At 40.5% G+C, this 27,139-nt stretch overlaps 1 protein-coding gene across 3 annotated transcripts; it reads left to right on the forward strand.

Annotated features, from left to right (window-relative positions):
- The first annotated feature begins 8,938 nt into the window (after nt 1-8,938).
- Nucleotides 8,939-25,540, forward strand: LOC131924235 (zinc finger protein 829-like). 3 transcript variants are annotated; one of them, XM_059279492.1, is made up of 5 exons: nt 8,939-9,276; nt 9,447-9,676; nt 18,377-18,471; nt 18,761; nt 21,594-21,756. In XM_059279492.1, the coding sequence occupies exons 1-5, from the start codon at nt 9,255-9,257 to the stop codon at nt 21,639-21,641; spliced, it is 396 nt and encodes a 131-aa protein (XP_059135475.1). In that variant the 5' UTR covers nt 8,939-9,254; the 3' UTR covers nt 21,642-21,756. The 3 variants fall into 3 exon arrangements, with proteins under 3 accessions (XP_059135475.1, XP_059135473.1, XP_059135474.1); XM_059279490.1 differs by lacking the exon at nt 18,761 and having other exon boundaries at nt 18,377-18,503; nt 21,594-25,540; XM_059279491.1 differs by lacking the exons at nt 9,447-9,676; nt 18,761 and having other exon boundaries at nt 18,377-18,503; nt 21,594-25,539.
- Nucleotides 25,541-27,139: the final 1,599 nt, after the last annotated feature.

The raw sequence follows: 27,139 nt of genomic DNA on the forward strand, positions 1-27,139 counted from the left end.
GGTGATGGTTGTGTCATGGGTTTTTTATATTGCTTCATCGTGTCTTATACATTTGTTTAAGTGAGTATGTTTATTTCATCTTCTTCAGAGCTTACTGTGATATTAGGGTTTTTATGACTCTTCTTAGAGGAATATTTGCACGAAGTTCAGCTGCAAGAACTGGAGAAAATTGTGTTGATTATCAAAGGAGTTGTTTAAGTGATCGCATCTTGGCATGTGTCAGAATGGCTAAGTGAGGGTTATACACAATGCACCAAGGTAACTAGATGAGGTCAAATCTGATCATCCCTGAACTCTATGAACCTGCTGGAGTCAGGCTACCAAGCTTCATACCCACTGAAGTCCATCTACTATAAGGAGTCTGTGATTAGAGTTACAGGACCCAAATGTGTCTGGAATCACAGAATATAGCAAGAATCTTAAAGAGTCTTATTAATAAAATCAAACCTGGAGCTGGGTATTGGGGTGAATGCTGGAAGATCAGAAAAGCAGAACAAGCCACAGCTTCCTCACCTTGCCAATTCCTCAGCTGATCCTGTTTCCTCAGACTGGAAGCTTCTGAGTCCTCATCTGAATGGCTCTAAGCTGAACTGCTGCTAAAAGCCTAAAAGCTTAACCAGGCTCTAGTTCCTGGTCCTCAAACCTTATATACCTTTCTGCTTTCTGCCATCACTTCCTGGGATTAAAGGCGTGAGTTACCATGCCTTGCTTTTCCAGTGTGGCTTTGAACTCACAGAGATCCGACTGGATCTCTACCTCCCAAGTGATAGGATTAAAGGCGTGTGTGCCACCACGCCACCACCGCCTTCTTACCCCTCACTGCCGCTGCCGTCCTTCCCCTCAGAAAGAGACCTACTTCCTGTGTGTCTGTCTTTTTATTGACTTTCTGTTCTGCCTTCTCATTGGTTGTAAACCCAACCACATGACCTCCTCATCACTGCTTGTCTGTACAGACCTCCAGGTCTTCTATGGTTGGTATTGAGATTAAAGGCGTGTGTCTCCATGCTGGTGGTGTCCTTGAACACAGAGATCTGCCTGTCATGTGATTGGGATTAAGGGCGTGTGCTACCACTGCCAGACTTCTGCTATGGCTTGCTATTAGCTCTGACCCCCAGGCACTTTTATTTATTAACATACAAATAAAATCATATTTCAGCACAAATAAAATATCACCATAACAGAAAAATAAACATCAGATTCTGCAGTGACATTTAGCATGTCAGATATCAGAACTCCCCATCATTCTCTATTCATTCTCTCTCTTTCTATGTTTTGGAAGGAGATGAGTTGTGTTCAAATGTCAGTCAACATATCAGATTTGACTGAGGGCCTTATCATTTCCTGTTTCATTCCTGTACTTCATTTTAATATTTTATTTAATGATACATGAGACTTCTCAGCTAATGGAGATGATTTATGGCAAACTCAGGAACAGTATGGATTATGACTCCACCACAAATGCAAGTCAGGAGAATTCCTTCCACAGAAGTCTCTCTGGAGCAGGCTATGGGTGTATTTGTGTGATTAGCTCTTTCTTGCCCATATCAGAAACAATCAACATTTATTCCATTCTTTCTAGCCTGCATCTACAATCTTTACTCTGTAATCTACAGTTATTTGCATGTGCTTATACATTCTATGATTCTGGAAGGCTATAGATGAGGTAATAATGGATTGATCAACCAGGTTCTCTATGTCACATTTTTACCTACCAAAGATACCACACTGTAGTAAACCCTGATGTATAGACCATCACATCCAGTATGAAGCCTTAAGATCTAGGTCCACATTTGATGTGATACAAGTTGAATTCAGCGTGTATCCCAAAACTATTACAACTAGGTATTTATTATGTTGGCTGGACTAGAAGTCTGACAGACTGGAGTTGTGTCTGTCCTAGAGGCCTCTCCCACTGGCAGGCCTGACACTATGGCCAATACCATTTACATATGTTCTCATCTTTTTAAACATTTTTGAGAATTTCATACATGAGAACTATATTTACATCACTTCTACTCCTGCCTCCTTTGACTCCAATCTTGTCCACCTCACTTTCCAATTTTTAACCTCGTCTGTAATTATTATTGCTTCATGTTGTGCGTGTGTGTGTGTGTGTGTGTGTGTGTGTGTGTGTGTGTGTGTGCATGTGTGTGTGTGCATGTGCATATGTGCACGCTGGCCAGTTGTGAGTTTTTACATTAATCACCATCAACTTTACTAATCTACAGGTAGAGAGATACAAATTTAGAGGTCAGTTTGATAATATGTCCATTTAGTGAAATAATAGTAACAAGTTAACCCAGGGACTCTGAGGTACTCAACCATGGGTTCTTGGCCAGATTTATAGTACCAGGCATGTTGATGGGTGTTAAATCCAATCAGAAAATGTTTGGTTACACTCACAACATTGCACTTATTCATTACTTATTCTCCAGAAAAAAAATACCTATTTACAAATCTTCTAATTTCTCTTCCAGAATGTGATGAACATAAAGTTAAAGCTTTTGGGTTGGGACAGCAGGGACAGGAAGTGAGCAAATGTTGTTTCTAGTGGTGTTACCCAATGCAAGAAAAATGACTCAGCCTAGTTGGCATGGTGGACACCAACTCCTGGTATTCATGTAGACTTTGCAAGGTTCAGGAGATTAGAATATATGTATACATACATATATATTCTATATATATAGAATTCTCTATAGGTAGAATATATATATATTCACATACATACTCAGGAAGGTCTAAGAAGTTTTAGAAAACAGACAGGTGAAGACCATGTCTTGAGAAGAGACCAATATGACTGGTAGTTAAGAAACTATTGTAAACTTTCAGCAAACTGTTACATGTTTATTGGGTTAAAAAGTGATCTTGAGGTTTATGGGCACAATATGGAATGGTTACATCAAGATTATTAATGTATCTGTCACTTTAAATTGCATAGGCACATTTAAAACAAAAAAACTCATATTTTCACAGTGTAAAAAACACTATTAAAGTAGAATATTTGAAATAAACTTGCATAGAGAGAAGTCACAGAACAAAGTTCTGTATGAGTCAGATAATTTATGTTTATTTAAACATTAAATTTTATTGTTTAGGAAAAATTTAAATAATAGTTGTATAAGTTATCTAAAAAACCTACAACTTTACTCATGTATTTATTTAAATATCTATTTATAGATATATGGATATAACCCATATATAAAGATTATGTATGTTCTGAGTAATTTAGTAGATGTTGATAGATTTCTGTAAATAAATACAGACATATAAATTAACATTATCAGAAATTACTAGTGCATAAAAATGCATATTCTCCCCCTTACAATGCATTTTGCATCTTACTTTTTCTTTGACTGAATACTCAAATAATAAAAATGCATTGTAATAGCAAAAATGCAGAAACAATTCATAAACTTATGACTCTAGCATACAAAAGTTATAAAACTTAAATCCACTTCTGGTCCCACTAGCTGTGGCTACAGCTAGTCCTGAGTGCCCCCTGCTGGTTCTGAGCATTCACTGGTGGCAAGCACCACTTGAGGGAGGTTTTTGTCTGGGCTCACACTACCATCTACTCACTGTGTCTCTTTCTCTGGCACAGTAATACATCGCCGAGTCCTCAGCTCTCAGACTGCTCATGTGAAGGTAGGCAGTGTTCTTGGAATCATCTCTTGAAATGGTGAATCTGTTTCACAGATGCAGCATACTCTGTTGTGTGCCCCCTGGGTTTGTCTCTAATGAAACCCACCCACTCCAGACTCTTTCCTGGAGCCTGGCGATGCCAGTGTATGTAGAAGTCACTGAAGGTGAACCCAGATCCTTCACAATAGAGTCTCAGGGAACCTCCTGGCTGAATAAAGCCTCCTCCAGACTGCACCAGATGTACTTCACAGTGAACACCTGTGAACATAACAATGATGTGCTTAAGAGGTTCTCTCTCTCTCTCTCTCACTCTCTCACTCTCACTCTCTCTCTGTCTCTCACACACACACACACACACACAGGCACGCGCGCACGCACGCATGCACGCGCGCGCGCGCACACACACACACACAAACACACAAATGCATGCACTGGATCCTCTATTTCCCCATTAGATTACCATTCAAAATTATCAAAGCAAGAACCCAGCTCTGCCCAAGCTTCATGGTATGTCTTCTGAATTAATCCAGTGAACAGCAGGAGGCTATGGAGACCTCAGAAATACTGGCCTCTCTCTCTCTCTCTCTCTCTCTCTCTCTCTCTCTCTCTCTCTCTCTCTCTCTCTCTCTCTCAGCTGTAGGAACAGCAGCTGAGCTGTTTATTAGAGAACAGAATGTTTTATTTGCATATGCTCCTCCCATTCATTTCAAACAGATAAAATTCCTGGGTGAAGGCCCAGAGTTTAACACCATCTTGAGCAGCCCCAGGATAGTGGCCAGTCAGCACTACAATGTATTTTCCTTAGTATTTCAAAATAGAACTAGTGTCCACTTCAGAAATTTTATGTTTTGTCTTCCTATACTGACGGTATCTGACTTTCATCTGAATATGCCCTCTTGGGCACTTTCCACACAATTCTCTATTTCTCATCTTCACCATCCAGTTTGCCTGCTCTCACACTAAACCCATTCAATTAAGACATTTTACTTAGTTCAATAGTAATTTCCTTTCTCACCCTTTAGCATTTCTAGGCATTATCCCTTTCATGGAGTTCAAGGATGATGAATGATGGGGTTATTCCATTTCTGTCTCCTTAGAGTGTCTTCCCCTGAGAAGTTCCCATTATATTGTGTGTCCTCATGTGTATTGGTGTGTGCTGTCCCTCTCCAGTACCTATGTCCTGTTCATCCTTATAAATACCACCACCCTTCATTTGGGATTGAGCAGATCTTTGCATTTTCCAGCACCCTTGAAGAAAAGTATATTTAGTTGTCAATGTCAGCCCATAAACTGAAGTTATGAGAGGCATGAAACCACAGCACACCTTGCTTTGAACTGTTATAGCCAGATTTTCAGTCCCTCTGTGCACCTGAGAATGGCCACATCTGGAGAAATGGATCAGGAACTAATCTATAGATGCCTTCGGCCTGAACAAGCCTGGACTTGTCAGTCCATTACTGATCCTCAAAAGCAACTGAGCATTGATGTGTTCTAGGCACTCTGTGCCCATACTGCCCATGGTCTACCTCAGAATGATGCTCAGGAGGCCTACTTCTATTCTTAGGTGCCTTTTTTTTTTTTTTTTTTTTTTTTTTTTTGGTTTTTCAAGACAGGGTTTCTCTGTGCAGCTTTGCGCCTCTCCTGGAACTCACTTGGTAGCCCAGGCTGGCCTCGAACTCACAGAGATCCGCCTGGCTCTGCCTCCCGAGTGCTGGGATTAAAGGCGTGCGCCACCACCGCCCGGCTTAGGTGCCTTTTTTTAAAGCACAATCTTCACAGAAATTCAAAGGTTCCTCAGACAAATCCAAGCTTTGTCTTCCCATGAACTTCACTCCAGAGTCCTCTGTTCAATACTCCATGAGGTATTTATAAACTTTCTTCTCCATGCAGAATGGAAACTCAGCATTTCAAAGTTTAATTAAAACAATTTAATTTGAAATTTTGTAATTTGTACAAGTACCAAACATTACATCTTTCTCTTCAGACTTTCCTCATCTTCTCAAATTTCATTACAGGCTGTACTGGTATTTCAATTAATTAGGATCACTTTTTTACTATGACCTCTGAATGTCTCCAACTTAGTAATACCAAATGAGACCCTGTCTAAGCGCATGTCTATTTACATCTTACAGCTTCCCACTGATATTAGAAAACTCACAACAAAGAAGTCTAAAGCAAACCGAGGTGCTCACTTTTCTAAAATCTTGCCACATGATTTCACATTATTGCCAAATCAGGCTTTGGGGCACATGAAAGTTTACTCCCACTGCAGCCCAAAACTACATCTCTATACTGTCCAACTTTGAATTAATTTAAGTATGTTTAGAGATACAACAAAACCCACTACACTTTTGGAGACAATTTGTTAGTATTTGAGGCAAATACTGGTCAACTTATGCAGAATATCTCAACTCTAAAATCACAGTCCAACATAGATGGAACATATCTGGGGAATGGACACCCTCTAGTGGTACAGGGTAATACTACAATGATACACGCATCTTATTAAATTTTGCATCATTCCAAGGGACATAACATCACAGTTACTCCTTTTGTCAAGACTAGGACAAACGTCACACATCCAGTATGGAAAATGTACACTAATTTGGTTGAGAGGATTTCAAACTATCAATCAGGCAAATGGCAATGTCATATGTATATCCACTATTATATAAACAAATTTACAGTGCTTAATAAAATCAAATTTATTTGAACTAAAACCTGAGGCTAGGGTTCAAAACAACCCAGATAATACCAACTAGAGCAGGTATATAATCTGATGATTACAGACCTCAGAGCCCCAACTACCAAATTTCATATTAAAAGATCATGTAATGAATCCTTCATTCATTAAAACTCAGATTACACCCCAACTACATTAAAAGGAGCCACACCGTATGTGGCTTCATGGATTAAAATATTCAAATTTATGGCACTCTGACTCTGCGCCATAAATGGTATGAGAACTGACTAGTCTAACTGAAAATTCATCATCTATATTCAGCTACAATAATTATCACAGGTCACCTCAATAGAATTCAATGTAACTTATTCCCATTCTCCAGATGATTCTATTATAACCTATAACAAGGCCCTAAGGTGCTTAATAAAAAGAAAATGTCTTGGTGGGATCCTTTGGACTTAACTATGACAATTTAATTACTAGCTTGATAACTGCATCTTCTTATAAATTTAATACCATCCAGCCTTTTAATGGTAATTGGAGTAAGATGTCCTGGATAACACATGTACTAACTACAGGTATTCACTCTTCCCACAACTTTGTCACACCTATGTATTTTAAATACACATTCTTCACAGATTGCCTATTGGGGAAGGCTACCCTGGACCCTGTGGGATGATGTACAGGAGATGTAACAGACAATAAATTATGTACTAAACATTGAAAACCAAGATATGCCCACAGACAACATGCTCCTGAATCTTAGAACATGGGAACCCTATAATACTATTACAATACTGGACTATTGTAATATTCTACAGCTCCAATAGTATTTTTCTGAAACATATTTTGATATATAGAACATTTACCCTAAATGTTCAAATTTTCTCAGTCTTACAGAATTCCTAGTTTCCCTATTCAACAAAACTGGAAGAGATGGTTACTTCAGTTTGATATTGCTGCTACATAGCACTTACAGCTTTAACTGTCTCCAAAGCACACTGTCTTAGTTAGGGTTTCTATTGCTGTAATGAAACACCATGAGCAAAAAGCAAGTTGGGGAGGAAAGGGTTTATGTGGCTTAACTTCCAGATCATAGTCCATCTTTGCAGGAAGTCAGAACGGAAATTTAAGCAGAGCTAGAACCTGGAGGCAAGAGCTGATGCAGAGGCCATGGAGGGGTGCTGCTTGCTTCCCGTGGCTTTCTCAGCCTGCTTTCTTATGGAACCTAGGACCACCAGCCCAGGGATGGCACCACCCACAGTGGGCTGGGCCCTCCCCATCAGTCATCAGTTAAGAAAATGCCCTTCAGGCTTATTTATGGTCTGATCTTGTGGAGGCTTTTTCTCAGTTGAGGCTTCCTCTCTTGCCTGTGTCAAGTTAACATAAAACTATCCAGCACATGGGTATAAAAGAAGGTAAATAATTCCTTTCTCAAGGCATAGAAGACATTGTTCAATGAAGTCCTATGTCCCAGTTTCTCTTTCCCTGGGTCAATGTAAACAATGTCTGCCTGTTCTAGCATTCCACTAAAGTCCGTTTGGCAACGCCAGTGAGTTTATTGGACTTGCTTGTAGAGTGAACATGTGTGCGGGGTACTTTTTAACCTTGCGGTGAAGTGACAGTGAAGGACCTTAGTGTCTCTTGCTTATCTGTGACTCTCTGTGAGGTCTAAATACACCTCAAACTGGAAATGTACCATAGATATTTGTTTCTTTAGATTCTCTCCTCTGATTTACGTTAATTTTTAAAGAGATGATTTAGCATTCATTGACTGTCTTCATCACAGAACAGATAGTCTGTTCTAATAACTAAAACATTGTTATGTGGATGTGCTGTGGGCATTTGTGTGCTGATTATTGTTTCAATGACTTTCTCCTTTTATTTTAGCTCCTTTATACAAGAAATAATGCAGCAGCCTACTGCAGTTCGTATTTCCATTGTAGTTATGAGAGAATTTAGGACCAAATGCATGAGCCCTTTCTATTTTAGCCATAGTCTATAAACTGATCACCAATTACTACATTCTACTAATATATTGGCAAGTGTCGTTAACCTTGAAGGGCCTTCATAATGTTTCCATTAGAAACTGTATTATGTGAAATAAAATGCAGCATCTTCAAGCAAGCGTAACACAAACATCCCCTCTCGGCCGGCATCATTTTAGGCGCAATCCTGTTCTCACCGGCTAGTTGCGGGACCCACGTGATACTTCCCTTTCTTAAACCTGATGTTACTGGAGAAAGAGGGGGTCTCCTCCCAAGCTGATTGTGAGGGAAGGGTCCATCCTCACTGGCCTCTCAGCACGTTAATGCCTGTCTAGCACTTGGATAAGAAGCGTGGTCTGGCATAGGTAGCTCTTTTAATTTCAGTTTCTAAAAGTGAACAAACACTGGAATATTTTAAATTGAACCTCTCCCTCTCGTTTGTCCGTACTGGACATTGCTGACTTGGGAATGCCTTTCTATCTCAAAACCCAGGAGGCAGTCTCCATCAGAACAGAGTCCAGGCAAGTCCTAGGGAATGGAAAAATAATCGTTATGTTCTCTGCACTGGTGGATCATATATGTGTTACACGTACAACTGATGACTTACGTGACATCACACAGAAGGGAAAAACGACAGGTCCCCCGGGAACTAACTCCCCAGAAAGCCTTCCTCTAAAAACAGCTGAGAACTTGTCATTCGTACCTCCTTCCGCCACGGGTGCAGTCTGATGTCAATCAAGGCCCGTGGGCAGTCGCTTGAGTCGAAGTGGTGTTGGTTGAAAAAACTGCCAATCAAGCTCACAGAGCGAAGGGGCGGGCCTTGACAGTCTCGCGAGCCTATACCCTTTGTGTTTGAAAATGTCTTAGGGTGGGTCCCAGCTTTGGAGCCCCGGGTGTCCTTGACGAAATCGCCGTTGCTCAGGGAGCTGCGGGTGCTGGAAATGCACGAGGACCATGGAGCCGGTGAGCGACGGCCGCGAGGCTGCGCGGAGGGCTAGGTGGGGGGGAGTCTGCGCTCCCGGGGGCGCCAGGCCAGGTCCCCCTGGCCTCGGGCGGAGCTGGGCGCCTGCGCGGACCTCGTGTCCCCCGGTGCCCCGGAAGGGAGGAGCTGGGCTGAAACACGGATTTTGCAGCCTCCAGTCCCTTCCCCTGCGGCGGCCTCTTCCCTTCTGCAGCCGGCTTTGCAGACTGCTGGAGATGGTCTGAAGGAGCATCAGAAAATACAGTCTCCATGGCGGACGTTCCCGCCGGAGAGCAGCTGGGTTCGTCCTCCTCCCAGAGTTTTCCCTTGAGCTGTCGGAATGTATCGGAAGTAGGAGCTCAGATCCAAAACCTTTTCTCCAGCCTACAGGGCCTTGGTCTGGTATAAATCCTAAATCCCAAATATGTGTGTCCTTCCCAAAACGGTATTATCAGTTGATGTGTTTCAGTTGTGTGTATTTCAGTCAGACAGTTTTATGTCACTATTCTCCAGATAATAAATGGCACTTTATTATTGTTTTAAAATTTTTATATTGGTATATATTATACATAGTAGTGGGTTTCATTATGACATTTTCATACATGTTTATGTTTTTTGAGCATATCCTCTCTCCCGTCCCCCTCCCACTAATCTCCTTCTTCCCTAGTAATTTCTACTTTCATCTATCTTTTGGGGAACCCATGAGCTTCGTTAGGGTTATTTACTGAGATATTATTTACCGGAGCCCAGGCATCTAGTTAGTGGTAACACTAGTAGAGAAAATTCTCTCAGGCCCTAATCAACTATAACAAGCCCACAAATCCTCTGGGAGGGGTGAGGCCTCATGACACCCCATCCACCTCCTCCCCACCCCCACCCCCACACACACAGAGTATTCTCAGGTCCAGTGTGTACTTAATCACATCTGCTGACATTTTGGGTGCAAGGGCCATGTCCTGCATGTGGCATTTCATGTGGGTGGCATTTTATAGGGTTTTGTCTTTTGTTTGTTAACAATTCCCCTTTCAACACCTGTTTCTAAAAAAAAGTATTTTTTGTTGATTTGATTTGATTTTGTACTCTCCTCTTTTTGTCTTCTAGGCCACAGACATCTTCTCAGTGTTTTTTGGATTGAGTTTTCCCCTTGGAGAGTTTACAAGCCCATGCTCTGTGCTTTAGTTATTTCCTGCACCTGAGCCTGGCACCACACAGCTGCTGTGTTCTTATCTAGCACATATTGACCACTGTGTCCTCTCCTCAGAAAACAACCTGAGGTGTGGGGTGCAGTGAGGGAGCAGCTGGATGCCCTGAGCCTGGAAGACTCTAAGAGGCCCTTTTGTGGATGCATGTCTTGGCCACTGAGAACAGTGTTGTAGTCAGTATGGTGGAGTAGCCACGTCTTCATCACTATGGCCTCAATCCTTTGTGACTGCTAGGTCATGGGGTCATTCTGTTTCATGTTTTTAAAAACAACTGCACTATATTTATTTTTTAAACAATTCCGGGCCAAGGTTTCCTTTCCAACACACCTATGGCCACTGGAACACTTTTTTGTCTCTCTTATATATTACATCCCAGCTGCAGTTTCCCCTCCCTCCTCTCTCCCCAGCCCCTCCCCTTCCCCTCCCTTTCCCCTCCCTCCCCCCCCACCCCTGCATCTGCTTCTCCTCTGTTGCCCTTCAGAAAAGAGTGGGCTTCCCAGGGATATCAACACAATATGACATAACAAGTTACAACAAGACCAGGCACTTACCCTCATTTCAAGGCTGGATGAGGCAACCCAATAGGAGGAAAAGGGTCCCAAGAGCAGGCAAAGGAGTCAGAGACAGCCCCTGCTCCCACTGTTAGGAGTCTCACAAGAACAAGCTACACAACCATAACACATATGCAGTAGAAGACCTAGGTCAGGCCCATATAAGCTCCCTGATTGTCACTTCAGTCTCTGAGCCTCTGTGAACCCTGATTAGTTGATTCTGTGGACCGTGGAACGCCTATTCTTAAAGCTGACCTGTCACCTGTTGGCTGTGTTTTGAATCACTGATGCAGGTTATTAGAATCCATACTGTCAGGTAGCCAGTGGCAGAATGCGCTGTACAACTTCTTCCTGGAATAAGCTTCAGTTGGTGCTTATTCCATGGAAAATGTGTCCATTGATTTGCGTCCTCTTTCTCCCAGAGCCTAGAGGCTCAGGATATAGCCCACTGGAAGGTGTTAACTTGGGTCCTTCACAGCATGAACAAACTGCTTCCAGGAAGAATTGGTAGACCTGGAGTCAGGAGTGTGACCAACTTGAGGATAGGGCCTGGGGAGTAGGGAGATCACGCTCAGACTTCCAGAAGCCTGTTATTGAGTAAGACAGGGATTTAGAACTGAAGGCATGCCTGGGCCCTACAGGTGAGACTGCATCTCAGACCAGTAAAGACAACCTCACGAAGCTGACAGTGAGGTCGGTGACCCGACAGACTCAGGTAGCTGAGAGAGTGGTAGCAAGGAGGCTCATTTAGATGTCTGTCACAAGTGATGACCTCACTCTGGGTTCCAGTCACTGAAGACTCGGCCCTTCCTTCACCTCAACCCTGAAAGCTTTTTCTTTCAAAATCTCCATACTTGGTTGCATTTCTTTTCCTTGGCATGTGTGAACAAAAGTGTGATTAACCAAGATAGGGCATCATGAGCACAGTAAAACAAAGCTTCCACTGAACCTCACTTCATAAACCAGTGAATCCGTTGAGTTTATAGGAGCATGAATTGCAAAGGTGCTGTACCACTGAGAAGTCTTATCCCAGAAAGTATGTCCAAAACACAAGAGCTGCATCATGGAATCCCACTTAAACTTTTCTGTTCCTATATATTCTAGCATCTTCCATGGTCTTGTGCAACTGAGAGGCAAGAGGATGAGGTGGATGGAATCCTAAAATCAAGTCCTAGGATTCTCCCACCTCATTCTGTCTTTTAGGGAGTATGAACAGCCACATTGCCATTGTTACAGACCTAGTGATCACTGTATTTCGTTTTCTTGTCATGCCTACCTGGCCACGGTTGACTTAGTCTTGGTTATCTCTGTCCTGCAGCATGATAGTGGAAGAGATGACTGTTTTATACCATGAGGAAAAGCTACAGAACACCTTCCCCTCTTGCCTTTACCATAAGACACTAGGGCTCCTGGAGCTGTGGGCATGCTTAGCAGGTCTCAGAGACTTCAGTGTTAGCTTACTGACTTGTGCTTCTCAGTTCAGGATCCCTGAATTCTTCCATCAGCTTCATAGTCACAGTTGGTTCTACTTGCTATTCATTCTGTGGCCTTTGATTGATAGGCACCTGACAGCAGCAGTAGAGGACTTGCCAGCAAGGGGAGGGGAACATGGCTAAAGCAGAACGTAGGCTTCTTCCCTAGGTTTATAAGTCTGGAGGACTCTCTGGAATATGTCTGTCTTTGTTGAGATAGGGGTCTTAACTGTCTATTGTTTATGCAAACTGTGTGCTCCGTATCTTATATATGATGAAAAGGATTGTATTGTCAATATAGCCTCATCTGAGCCATGTTCTGACCTAGGCCTACATCTTAGTCTATGAAGAGCTGAAGAAACACTAATAAAATGTCTATTCGCTTGGGAATGTACCATGTTGGTATGGCCTTGATAGCCGTTGTAGGATCCAGCTGAGTAAACTGGAAGCTTCCTGAGAATTCCCTGCCTGTTGCAGTGAACCTCTACAAACTGAGCCCCCTCTCCCATGTCATGAGAGTGGTTTGTCAGAAGCATAGATGGACACATTTCCAAAGTTGCATTTAAAAAATAAGCTCGTCTTATTAGCTGCATCTACCAGGCAGTCTGATATTCTTTGATAGCTGCCATTAGCAATTATAGGTTCTTTTATAATATGAATTACTATTATAATTGTATGTGTAGATATAGATTACATAATGGTTACAGAGTTCAGAGGAGCCAGAGATAAAAAACTGATACATATTAAAAGGCCTTGAAGATATTAGCAGCAATGGGATATAGGCAGGAAGCACAGTTCATGCCAATTTTTGTAGCAGAGGAGGAGTTCTTCTCAATGACCTCTACTCTGGTAAAGCTGGGATACTTTTATCACAGAAAGGAATTTCTGGATGAGCCAGTATGAAGCAGACATAGAATTTGTTAGAGGTTTTAACATTGAGCATGAAGGTTAATAGAAACAGGTTCTTAGAAGGGGGAAGATAGACTCATGTGTGGATGTAGAATTCTTTACAGTCTCCAATAATTGCAGTACAGTAAATAGTTACTTACAAGATTTCAGTGCATTCTGAACGTGCATCTCAAAGGGTTGCTGAAGAAGTTAAATAAGATCTTAGGCTAGTTCCTGATATGCAGTGGATAACATTATAGCTTATGAGGTGAAACCCTTAGGCATGAGGATTGCTTGAATAGTTAAGTGTTTTTTAATGTGAATAAAAGTTAATAATCTTGTGAAATTCTCATTTAATACCTGGGAAAGGTCTTAAGACCTATTTGGAGGTTGACTATACTTAGGTCTTAAGCACTGTTCATTGCTGTTGTAATATTTTATTTGATCTGTATACAAAAGGAATTGTGTCTCTGTGAAGGCAGCTTAAATAGTAAATTTTGTTGTTGTAATTTGTGGCTTTTATCTGAGTAGAGACATTGAGCAGACTCTTAACTTTCTTTGTTCCCTCAGTTTCCCCCTTCTTTTCAGTTTGATACTAATGAACCCAGTAGTAGAGCTGCTGGAGAACACGAGAGCCCTGCAGTGGAGGCATGGCTCCTTTTTGCTAAGGAGCAGGATTATGTACAGGAGGGAGAACGATTTGAGTGGCCCTAGTCATGGAGTGGGGACCATAGAGAATAGAAACCCAGAGAACCGTCTGGGATTCTTTGGTGGTTCCTTGACACATACTGAGTGGTCCTGGTAGCTTTTCCATCATAGTGTTTTCACTCAAAATGGAGCCACGCAGGACAAGTCACAGCTTGGAAGCCTTTATTTTACGCATTATATGGTGACTTAGAGCACCTTGATGTCCATGCCTTGTCTCTAGACTGCAGGAACCTTACTCCCTAAATTAGCAGGTCTTTATCCCAGAGGGATTCTATTCTCATGAACCAACCCACCTCCTGATTATTCACATTATGTACATTGCTGTAACCTTGCCATCACGTACAGAAAGATTTCTGTTTCCCCTCCTCTTTTCTGTCTTTTCCTTCCCTTTCCCTTTTTAAAATTTTATTTATCTCTGCATTTATTTATTGTCTTTGTTCCCAGAGTTGGTGTAGAGTGCTTTGCTGCCCTGTAGACAGCTGTCCAAATTCCCAGAGAAAACTGTCACCCAAAGCACTGAGCAGCATGGAGTGATGTGAAGCTTGTTTGACCAAGCTAACAGGACGGTGACAGAGAAGGGAATAGATCATTGCACCGTTACTGCCAGACTAAGGGGATCTAGCCCAGTGCAGGGGAAGCTTGGCCCTAGGACCCCTCTGTAATGTGTTGTGGGGCCGGAACAATAGCTAAGATGCTTGGTACGGTAGTTTGAATGATGACGTACCCCCACAGGCTCACATGTTTACATGCTTAGTCCCAGTTGATGAACTGTTTGGAAGGATTAGGAGGTGTGTCCTTTTTGGAGGAGGTATGTTGCTTGGGGTGGGCTTTAAGGTTTCAGAAGCCCTTGCCTGGCTCAGTTCTGCCTACAGATCAGGATGTAGTTCTCAGCTACTTCTCCAGCACCATGCCTGCCTTCCTACCAACATGCTCCCTGCCGTGTTGATAATGGCTCACCCTCTGAAACAGCAGGCAAGCTTGCAATCAGATGCTCTCTTTAATGAGTTGCCTTTGTCATGGTGTCTCTTCCCAGCAATAGAGCAGTGACTAGAGCACCCGGGCATGCTGGCCCTGCACCACTGCTACTGGGTGCATCAGTGTCTCAATGACAGTGAGAAAGAGATTTCTTCTTAGAATACTGTCCCAGGAGCAAGCCCAATTTTGAATGTCTTTCTCTCCCTGTATCTTCCATATGTATGGTGTGGTTAGTGGACTGTTGTGTCTGGTCTGTGTCTGATGTCCACCTGCCTGCCTGTATTGCATGTGTTGTGTGTGATGTCCTTCTCCAGCAACATGCCTGCCTGTGTTGTTTATCCCTAACAAAGGGCTTTGCTTTGTATCTATTGAACAGCATAGAAAACATGCTAAGAGACTGGAAAGATGGCTCATTGGTTAAAAGAGCACAGACTACTCTTCAGAGAACCCAGGTTAGATTTTCAGCACCCACGTGGCACTCACAACTATCTGTAACTCCAGTCTAGGGGATCTGATGACCTATTCTGACACATACACAAAATAAAATTTTTCAAAAAAGAATGAAAACATGATATGGGAAAGGAATGAGGAATACTTCTCCTGGTATCTTTACCAGAGTTTTACAAAGGAAGAAGTTACTGTCGTGAACCCAACTGACTCAAAATAGAACTCAAAACCACTGACAGATTTTATCAACCTATATCCACATAATGCTTCCAACATTTATGGGATTTTTGTTTTGTTTAAGGCCTTCAGCAAAAGATCACAACACACCTATGCACACATACATTATTCTGGATCAGGGATGTGAGGAATACATAATGTAAGATTAAAACTGCATTCAGCTTAGGATATAAAAGCTGATAACATGTAAATGCAAGGCATAGTAAGGCTGGTTACCTTGTTTTCTTAAAGGCAGGGTAAACTTAAACAGGCTGAATACTCAGCAGGATATCAAATTGAATATATAGTCTTTAAAAAAAAAATCACCTCTCAAGGCATAGTACTGACTTGCTTGCAAGAGAGTTTAGTCTCTGAAAGCAAGATATATTTCCAGGAAAATATGTTAGTACAATTGGGTACAACTGTGTTTCCCCAGATTGTGTGATTTCCACAGGATATGTCATCAAGGGAAAATCCATGTGTTTTGACTTTCACCAGCCTATGCAGATCTGTATGTGAGACCTGGATTCTGAGAACCTGAAAGATTGGGGGCTGGGGGAGGGAGAACCTATGTCTACTGCTGTAGACAGCCTTACTTCAGTTTCAGTGTACTTTTATACAGGAATGTAACTAAGAAAGCAATGATCCAAAGGTTGTTCGATTCAGAAAAACATGTAAATAATGATCAGTAAGCACATATTAAATTTTAACAGAGCAGCCTTTTCCCAGAACTTTATCAGGAAAGTTTAAACCAATTTAAACACAATGCCTAGCACTTACTATAGATTATATCTTTTTCGGAAAGCACAAAAGCAAGACAGAAGACCATACCCAGATTCAGGGTACACCAAAGATTGGGTTCTAGAGCTATGTTCTCACATCCACCAAGAATAAATGTCTTACAAATTGAATGTAAATGTTTGTCGCAGGAGGAACGAAATCACATCCAAGAACTATTCAGGGAACAAGATGCACCTGAGGTAAAGGGCCCTTTGCCTTTTTCCCTCATGGTCCCCAAGGCATTGTTCACCATGGCCATTCTTTTGACCCCTGTTCCTACACATATGGTATATGGGGTTTCTGTGTGTGGCGTTGAGGCCCTAATTTCTTATTAGGAATTAGAATCTTCTTTAAATAGAATATAATTCAAGTTTACACAAGTTGGCTTCTAACAGTGTGGAGTTAAGGATGGCCTTGAATTTTCATTCTCCTGCCTCCACCTCCCAAGTGCTAGGGTTAAAGGTGTGACACACACACACACACACACACACACACACACACATTCTCCTGCCTCCACCTCCCAAGTGCTGGGGTTAAAGGTGTGCGACACACACACACACACACACACACACACACACACACACACACGTCTTGATTAAGCAGTGCCGGGAAGTCAGTCCAAAGCTATGTGCATGCTGGGCACACTCTACAGACTGAACTACATCTCCAGACCCATATTTCTCATGTTTGATGTGAACATTTCTACTCTTTTTATGTTTGGTGTGTGTGTGTGTGTGTGTGTGTGTGTGTGTGTGTGTGTGTGTGTGTGTGTGTTAATCTGTCCTCAGGAAGAGCCCAGGGCCTTATATGTCCTAGGCAAGCACTCTATGACTGGGAAATGCACACAGCCATAGTGTATTGCTTTGGATTTATAGCTACTGTTTTTTGTTTTTTGTTTTTTTTTTTGTTTTTTTTTTTTTTTGTTTTTTGTTTTTCGAGACAGGGTTTCTCTGTGTAGCTTTGCGCCTCTCCTGGAACTCACTTGGTAGCCCAGGCTGGCCTTGAACTCACAGAGATCCGCCTGGCTCTGCCTCCCGAGTGCTGGGATTAAAGGCATGCGCCACCACCGCCCGGCTAGCTACTGTTTTTATGTGTAAAAATAAAATATAAATAATATTTGATCAGTTTTGTTTTGCTGCCTTCTTAACGCATTTCCATTCCCAATCTCATGTGAAAGCTGCTTGAAAGTTATTTTTACTTTATGTTTCCATCTGAATTCTGCAACAGATACATTTGGTCAGAACCTAGGCTTGACCATTTGCTATGGATTTGACAAAACGATGTAGAAAAAAAGAAACATAAAATCATGGAAGATAGTAGTTTTAAATAATCAAAAAGATTATTCTTGCTATACTTCCCTATTATAATAAAATGTGTGATTACTTTAAAAGTCAAATTTACCAGTGAATTCTCCCACTAGTGTCTACCTCAAGGCTGCTAATGAGCAGCCCTTGGACACTGACGTCAGCATTACTACTGAGCTGTGTCCTCAGAAACTCTGACTCCAGTCCAGAACTCCTGAATCAGAATCATCATCCATGTAATTCACTGTGACATTCTCATCTGAGAAATATACGCAATGTTGTATAATATTAGTTTATATTGTGAATATTTTGATGGTAATGCTTTGCCTTGACATGTTAAATGTCATAAAGCTGGAGTGTTGACACTGGTTCAGCAGGTTCTATGTCATAGTTAGACTTGGTTAGGTAAGGTGTTGTAGAATATCAATGTGATACGAAAAGCACCTTACTGAACAATTCTAACTGCCTGTGTCGTCACCAGTTCTAACTCTTCCTTCTTCTTAGGTGACACTAAAACTCTGATCAGTGTGGTATTTATTTCTGTTCATTTTTATTTCAGGACCAGTTGACATTCAGCGATGTGGCCATTGATTTCTCGCCAGATGAGTGGGAATGCCTGGACCCTCCTCAGCAGAATCTGTATAGGGATGTGATGTTAGAGAACTACAGAAACCTGGTCTCTGTGGGTGAGGACAGCATCCCTACAGAGCTCCCAACACACTGCCAGCATTTAACAGTCTTTCCTTTCAAAATGTCTGTTATAGCCTGTGCTTTTCATGACCAATACAAATCTGTGCTTGAAAGAACAGTTGTGGGGTCCTTGGCACACAAGTGTTCCCTGCTTTCGTGTAGACCCTAGGTAGGACCACCTACCAGGAATGGTACCACCCACAATGCACTGGGCTCTCCTACATCAATCATCGGGCATTAAAATGCCCTCCAGGGTTGTCCACAAGCCAGTGTTATGGAGACATTTTCTCAGTTGGGATTCCCTCCTCTTGGAAGACTCTAGCTTCTGTGTAGTTGAGGGAGGAAAAAAAAGCTTGCCAGCATGGTTATTTTCTTTTATTACAGTTTCTGGCTTAAATTATATCTTCTTATCACACAACTGTTTTGTCTGAAAGTGTATGTTTTTTATAACATAATTATGGCCATGCCAGCTCTTTTTGTCCCTTACTTCATGATTTTTAACATTCCTGAATCCTTACATCTAAAGAGTCTCCTATGATACAGCATAATTTTCCTTTTTTTGTATTCACTAATGACAGTGTAATTTCCAGTGCATAGAAATTTTCTTTGTAATTACATTTCCCTTTCCTGTGATATTATTGGTATTAGCTGTTTTATTTAGAGTGTGTCTGTACATGTTTACACTTGTCTTTCAAATTCTATTCAGAACTTTAAAGTGTTTTTTACATCCTCATAAGTCCATGGAATTCTGTTGCTCTGTATTTGATTTTCCTCAGAGCTTGAAATTTTTATTATTTGTGTTGCCTTGTAACAGTCGGGCAATCTAGTGTTTATATATCCGTGAATGAGTTTATTTTCTTTCACTTTGAAGATGGGTTGATTTTGTCCCTGCAGTGCATTCTCTGTGTTCTGCTTCTTAGGTCTGCATTACAGGGCGTCTTCCAAAGCTCCTCTGGGGTCACAGAGAGCATCCTCACTTTAACTGCTCTCCAGATAACCTTTGTGACTTGTGAAACGTGGACTCCAAGCGTGCATCATTTTCACTCTCTGTCTTTCAGCCTAAAGCAACTAATTAAGCTGCTTGAATTCTGATGTGTTTCTTCATCATATTTCTAGTATTCCCACCAGTATTTCTTACTAAATTTATTACCTGTGTTATTTGCTTATGGTGTCTGTTTTTTTGTATTCTTATTTTCTTGATTTTAGTGTTTTATTAATCCATTATCTTTCAGATGGTTGTTTTGTTTATATAATATATAAATCAGTTTTTGAATGATGGGTTTGCAGTATTTCTCATGTCCTTCCCCCTGAGTCATCCCCTGTTTCTTTGTGTACTGTGTTAGCATTCATGGAAATTTGTCCTTTAAAAAAAGAATCAGGCTGGGCGGTGGTGGTGCACGCCTTTAATCCCAGCACTCGGGAGGCAGAGCCAGGTGGATCTCTGTGAGTTCAAGGCCAGCCTGGGCTACCAAGTGAGTTCCAGGAAAGGCGCAAAGCTACACAGAGAAACCCTGTCTCGAAAAAACCAAAAAAAAAAGAATTAACAAGAGATTAATTATAAGTCATGGGGGGTGACAGCATGGAGGCACCTTAAAACCTTAAAAACCAAAGGTGCATTTGTTCCAGCCACCCCAGGGACTGACTATTTCGGCAAACAATATTAAATCACTGTTGAGAAGATTGCCAATAGTGCAGCATGATTTGAAGTAGCCAAAAGCTAATTTCAGTACAAACAGATGATGATTTGGGGGATGAAGAAAGAGCTCAGTATTTAATAACACAAACTGTTCTTGCTGAGGACCAGAATTTGGTTCCCAGCACCCACATCATGACTGCCTATAACTCCAGCTCCAGAGGGATATGATGCTTGTGACATTCACAGGCATCTGCACACACACACATTTAAAAATAATAAAAAATATTTTTAAAAGATTATGGGGTCCATATGCACAGTGGTTTACTATTGAGCTATATAAAAGGAAAAAAATCTCATTTTATGCAACATGGGTAAAAGTGAAGGACTTAAAATGAAATCAGGCAGGCACAGGAAATGAACATCTCAATGTGCAATTTGAAAAGTTAATCTCAGAAATAAAAAGTGAGTGAGGCTGTCAATTTGGGGGTTACTGAAGTAGTAGTGATCAAAGATGAAAAAAACTTATTAAGATAAACATAAAGCTACTAGACCATACCTGTTTATTAAAGATTTAGATTTAATTTTTAAAAAAACGATAGGCATAAGAACATACAGAATTGTATAGATCATGTGTTTTTGAGAAATACTATGGAAATTGATGGGAAGTGTCCAAGTACAAAAATTACAATTATATGAAATGATAATGTGTTAGGAAGATAGATTTTTGTCATTCCACCATAAATACATACTTAAAATAGCATGCTGTGTGTACATGATGAGTAGATTAAATTTACTTTTCAGTGAATTTGTTTACATTCAGAAAGTTATTTTTTTCTCTACAGGATGTCTCCATCATGCTTTTGATTATTGAGGACTCTGAAACCTGTTCTCAGGACATCTGTTATATGGAGTTATGTTTTTATACAGATTTCATTAGCTACTGTGGGCTCTCTACCCCAATGACAGTTTGGAGTACAAATCACTATTTGCCTTTGGTCTCAATTGTACAAAACTGTCATGTAAAATACAGCTGGTATCTCCTACACTCTGTCATTGTAGGTAGCCAGGTTTCAGACAGTCCCTACCAAAAAGCCTCATTCTGTTTTCTCCTGACGGAGATGGAGGTTTGGATTTCCCTAACTGCCTGTGCTGTAGAGGGAGAGAAGAGCTATGGTTGACAAAAGTAACAACTTTGCTTCCAGCTACAATCAAACTGCCCTTGGCTTTGTGCTTACTTGGGGTGCTGTGATTTCTTAACTGGTTATGGGAGGGTACACAAGTTTAATTTGGTCGGTATTTTTTTTCTAAAGTTATTATGCAAGAGAGTACTGAGAACCTTTGGTCCTATGGTTTCCCACTGATGTTCTAATCTGGTATAACTTTATATATATTTATAAACTGTAATCACCAGAATCCATTAAATTAATTTGTTTGTTTTTATTTATTTCAGCTCTTTCTCATCATTGTACCCAGAACTTTTCACCAGAACAGATCCTAAAATATTCCTTCAAAAAAGTGACTCATGGAAGACCTGGAAGTTATGGCCTTAAGAGTTTAAGAAATTGGGCAAATGTAGGTGAGAATAAAGATCAAACAGCCTGCCGTGGTAGACGTAACCAGTGTGCGATCACTAGCAATAGCAAAGATGTCATTGACAACAGAGATCAAGAGCAGAAAACAGCTGTGAAAAAAACCCATGCTGGGACAAGTGCTTTTGATGAGCCATGTATCTATAAACAAAAATATCCACAGGACATTGTTCAACATAACTTAACTTTGAAAAGAAGTTTGGAAGATCTGAAAGGGGGATTAGTCTTTCACTCAAACATTTCCATAGACAAAGAATTGAGAAACAGAGAACTGATCTCTAAAACTGATCAAATAGAGACTTCCTATCCTGAAAGATCCTTACTCTTCAGTCAGCAAGTAGATCTTTCCTATAGCCAAATGCACAATTGTGGACTGCTTACTACAGATCCATTATTGCATAGCCAAAATCCAGATACAGATATTTGGAAAACCACATATATGTGTAAAGAAACTATCAAAGCTTTCAGTAATGGCTCTACACTAAATAATTGCAAGGATATGGTTATTGTAGAGAAATCTGGTCAGTGTAGCAAAGTGCATAATAACTTTGACCATGACTCAAGTTCCAACAAACATGAGTGTACTCTGTTTTCAAAGAACCTTTTCAGTTGTGAAAATTTATTTACTCAGTGCTCAGAGTTTACCATCCATCAGTGTAACTGTATTCAAGATAATCATTACAAGCATATTGATTGTGACACAACAGTTAACCAAACCGCAAACCTTACTACACATAAAATTCAGAAGGCCCAGAAATCCTACAAATGTAATGAATGTGGCAAAGCCTTTAAATATTGCTCAAGTTATAATAAACACAGCATAATTCACACGGGAGAAAAACCCTACAAGTGTAAAATATGTGGAAAATCCTTTACGCAGTGTGCAAGCCTTAAAAAACATCAGAGAATTCACACTGGAGAGAAACCCTACAAATGTGAAGAATGTGGCCGAAGCTTTAATCACTGCTCAATTCTTAGTCAGCACCAGAGAATTCATACAGGAGAGAAACCCTACAAATGTAAACAATGTGGGAAATCCTTTACCCAGTGTGCAAGCCTTAGAAAACACCACGTAATCCACACTGGAGAGAAGCCCTACAGGTGTGCAGAGTGTGGCAAAGCTTTTACCCAAAGCTCAACACTTAGTGAACACCAGAGAATTCATACTGGAGAGAAACCTTACAAATGTGAACCATGTGGAAAGTCTTTTACCCAATGTTCAAGTCTTAGAAAACACCAGAGAATTCACACTGGAGAGAAACCCTACAGATGTGAAGAATGTGGCAAAGCCTTTAACTGCCGTTCATCTTTTACTAAACACCGGAGAATTCACACAGGAGAGAAACCTTACAAATGTAAGGAGTGTGGCAAAGCTTTCATCCATTGTACAAACCTCACTCAACACCAGAGAATCCATACAGGAGAGAAACCATACAAATGTAGTGAGTGTGGAAAATGCTTTAGTCAGTGTTCAAACCTTAGAAAACATCAGCGAATTCATACATGAGTAAAACCAACAAATGTAAAGAATGTAGTAAATCCTTTACCCACAGTCAAAAACTTGTTTAATGTCATAATTCAAAGTGGGGATGAGTCCAACAGAAGCAGTGAATGTAGCAAAGTCTATGATTTATCATTCACAAGGTTCTCAGTATCAGAAAATTAATTCTTCCTGTGAGAAACCATACAAATATGAGCAATACCAAATCCTTAAATCTTTATAATTCTTTACTAGGCACCACCATCACTTTAGAAACACTAATGATATTTTTAATGTGGAAAAATATAAATTGTTGCTCATCTCTTACTGAACATTGAATTCACATACGAGACAAAAACTAGCCAATATTCAGAACCTGGCAAAGCCTGTATAGCTCTTCAGCTCTCACTAAACACAAAAATTCACCCCGAGACAAACCCTGCAAGTGTAGAAAAAGTGCCAAACTTCTACCATTTCGCACACTTTAACACCAGAGTTTATACTGGAATGAAACACTATAAATATACCAAATGTGTCAACACCTTTAAATCAAGATACAAAGTTTTTCTAATATCAGAGAACATAGTAGAATTTTCAACTTTGTTCCAAATGCACAAGGGTAAATGTTGGAAAACCCTTTGTTGTTGCTTCAAATTTACTAGATATTATTAGTTGATCTGGTAGAAAAAACACAGCTCTGAAAGAATGGTACCAACAACTCACTTCTCAGAATATATGATTGTATTACATATTAAAAGTTTCTAAATATGCTCACTCATGAAAACTGGAAAAAGCACCATTCTCGCATATCAGAAGAACAAGACTCATTTCTGAGTGTAATGAGTTTTTTTCCAAAGACTATACAACACACTTTTCTTATTAGAGATACAGTTCTAGGTGACAAATATTACTAATATATTACTGGATAAACAATGGAATGTTGTTCATTTCCCTCAGGATTTTTTTTCTAAGTGGATAAAATGTGACAGGCTGAGAGGTTTCAGAGTACTGTGGACTGAACCTGCTGTCTGCCCAAGATAGGGAGAGAAAAATACTCTTGAGGTTCTCATGCAGTGCCAGCCTCTGACTGTGACTACCTCCAATACAGGCATCTCCTTGCTGAACATCCAGTCCTTGTTAGACAGAGTAAAGGCCACACACCAAGGATAAGAGCAATTCTGAGGTTTGATGTTTCTTGGACAAACCAAAAGGTGGTACCAACATGGCAGCTCAATATAAAATAGTTGCTGCTATTACTGTCTGAAGTCAATTATCCTAGTAGAGTAGACAGGCTCAGTCCACTGCAAAATATAGGCATATGACTGTTGTGGGCTAATGCCACATGCAAGATTAACTAATATGCTGTGGTGCCACTTACCTAACCAGGAAACGAGAAAGGACCATACATTCCACAGTGTCCACAAAGGAAGGATGCCAGGGCAGCACAAGCACCCAGTACCTGACTCTACTAGCCCAGGTAGTTTTGGATAGGTGAGAGGTGCGAGTTGTTTTGAAATGTAAAAAGCCACCGGCTTGAAATTTCAACGGACCTTTTCTCACAGCAATGTAGTGAGCATCAGAGCCATTGGTTCTTTGTTGTTTTTGTGTTTTGTTTTTGTTTTTATCTGGAAAGGCAATGGAAGCCAGGGTGCATGGAGGGGAGGATCAGATGGATTCACCTATCTAAACCCTGATGAATGGATGATAATACAGGATCTGGCTAGGTAGAGAGGTCGGATGTGGTATTAAATATGCCTCTATGTTGGGGTAAGGCTACAAGGGTCCTGATCTGAGCCTCAAGTTTTAGGGCATCCCAAGAGGTGCCCAGTCTATTTGGGGACACTGGATGTGAGACCTAGTCTAGATCAGGGTGGAAGGGAGGATCAGATGGTCAGCCAGGCTTACCCTGGTGAAGAGTGTAGTATCTGGCTGGCCAAGAGGTTGGGTATGACATGGAAAGGGGCTACAGGTTGGGAGCAAGTGACAAGGGTCCTCCAGGCTTTGAAGTTCTACAACTTAGAACATTTCCTCTCTCTCTCTCCCTCCCTCTGCTTCCTGCTGTTGTAATTTCCCTTTAAGTTGTTTTGATCAAAGAATTTTACCACAGCAACACAAAGGAAACTAATACAGGGTCCTTGGGTCAAGCATCCAAAACAAACAACCGAGTTTAAAGACATTTGGCCTTTTAACAAAAAAAGTTACAAAAACAACGATTATGTCTCATTATTCAGAAGTATGAATCACAATCATGATAAATGAAGAGCAGGTGGGCTCAACCGTTTAAAGTTGTAAAGCTTGAGAAACTTCCTTACATAAGGTTGCAGGGTAGTGTCTGCTGCCACTGGTTCCTGTTAAATAATTATTTAAATAAATATTTAAATGAGACTAATAAATGAATCCACTAGCATCTGTCCCAATAAGATCTGAAATGGATGAGCACATGTGCACTTGATAGGGTTTTGTTGTTGTTGTTGTTGTTGTTGTTGTTGTTGTTTTTAGCATCAGTAACAAAAATGTAGGAAACCATTAGAAGGGATGGAGTAGAGTGGTGTGAAAAATGTGGTCTGTTTCTTTTAGCTATGAAGGTTGGCTGTTTTGTTTTGGTATTTATTTTTTATGTTGTGTACAAGTGTTGCCTGCATGTATGTATGTCCATCACTTGTGTGTCTGGTACCCACAGAAATTAGGAATATTGCATCCCTTGGAACTGGAGTTACAGATGGTTTTGCACTACCATGTGGGTGCTGGGAATCGAACTCAGGACATCTGAAAGAGCAACAAATGCTCTTAACAACTGAGCCATCTCTCCAGCTCCTATTTTTTTAAATAAAATATTGCATGTGTAGTTGTTCCTGATAACGTTATTGAGGGGCACAGTTTACTGTCATAGAGGTTTTCTTGTTCCCATCTTGATATTCAGCACATTAAATCTTAAAAAAAAAAAATAGTTAAATGTGAAATAAAAATTAACAACTTGGACTATTTCTTAACTCTAGAAAGAGTGAGAACACAATGTTTTTATATTCATGAGACAGTTTATATTTCTGTCTAGATACCCACGTATTCAATAGAAATTAAAATGGGAGAAAAATAAAATAATAAATTATAGAAGCTATTTTCACTTGAGCAAAATATGTATGAATTTTGTGCTGATTTTGGACTAACATGTATCATTGGATACATTAATGAGATTCAAAATTGGTAACTCCACACATGCATACAGTGTATAGTCATCTGACCAACTCAAAGTATATAAAAGAAATATATTCAGGATGAGGTCTCTCCTCCATACTTGGGATCTCTAACATTAAAATAGAGTTATGCCACTATACCTGTAGTCTGCTATCGCTGGGAAAAGATCAGTTCAGTTAGGGAAGTAGAATCTGATTCATGGCTGTGGTACTGCAAATGAGGAGTGTCAGAAGTTGGCCTCTCTATGGTCCAAGCAGTTTTGTAGTAAGTCATAATTTTCTGGAAGCTAAAGAAAGGCGAAAATAATTTTTGGCATAGTCTAAGAAACCAATTTGAAACTGATAGGTTGTCGGCTAAGAACATTCCTAGACTTGGGCTCTAGTATTTCGAGTAGAAGCCAATGATAACAATATGAAAGATTTTTTTGTATTAAATTTGAATCACACATGCCAATGAACTTTGTGAGTAGTTCACACAAGAACAGGCAAGAGGTCTTTGTGGGTAAACTGCTACGGTGTTTGGTTTTTAGTTTGTGCCAGTTGTCTAGTTTTATTTTCTAGGATTCAAGTGTTTGTCTTTCATGATACCAAGTCAGAGTAGTTGGAGAAAGTTGAAAGTATTTTTTGGAGAGTGGCAGCAAAGTTGACACAGGGGAAGTGTCCACATGGAAGGTAAATAATAAAATGTCTAAAATAATAAGGAAATCAGAGTAAGATCAAATTGTTGGAAAAATAA

The sequence above is a fragment of the Peromyscus eremicus genome, chromosome 14, assembly GCF_949786415.1.
Source record: "Peromyscus eremicus chromosome 14, PerEre_H2_v1, whole genome shotgun sequence".
Lineage (NCBI taxonomy): Eukaryota > Metazoa > Chordata > Mammalia > Rodentia > Cricetidae > Peromyscus > Peromyscus eremicus.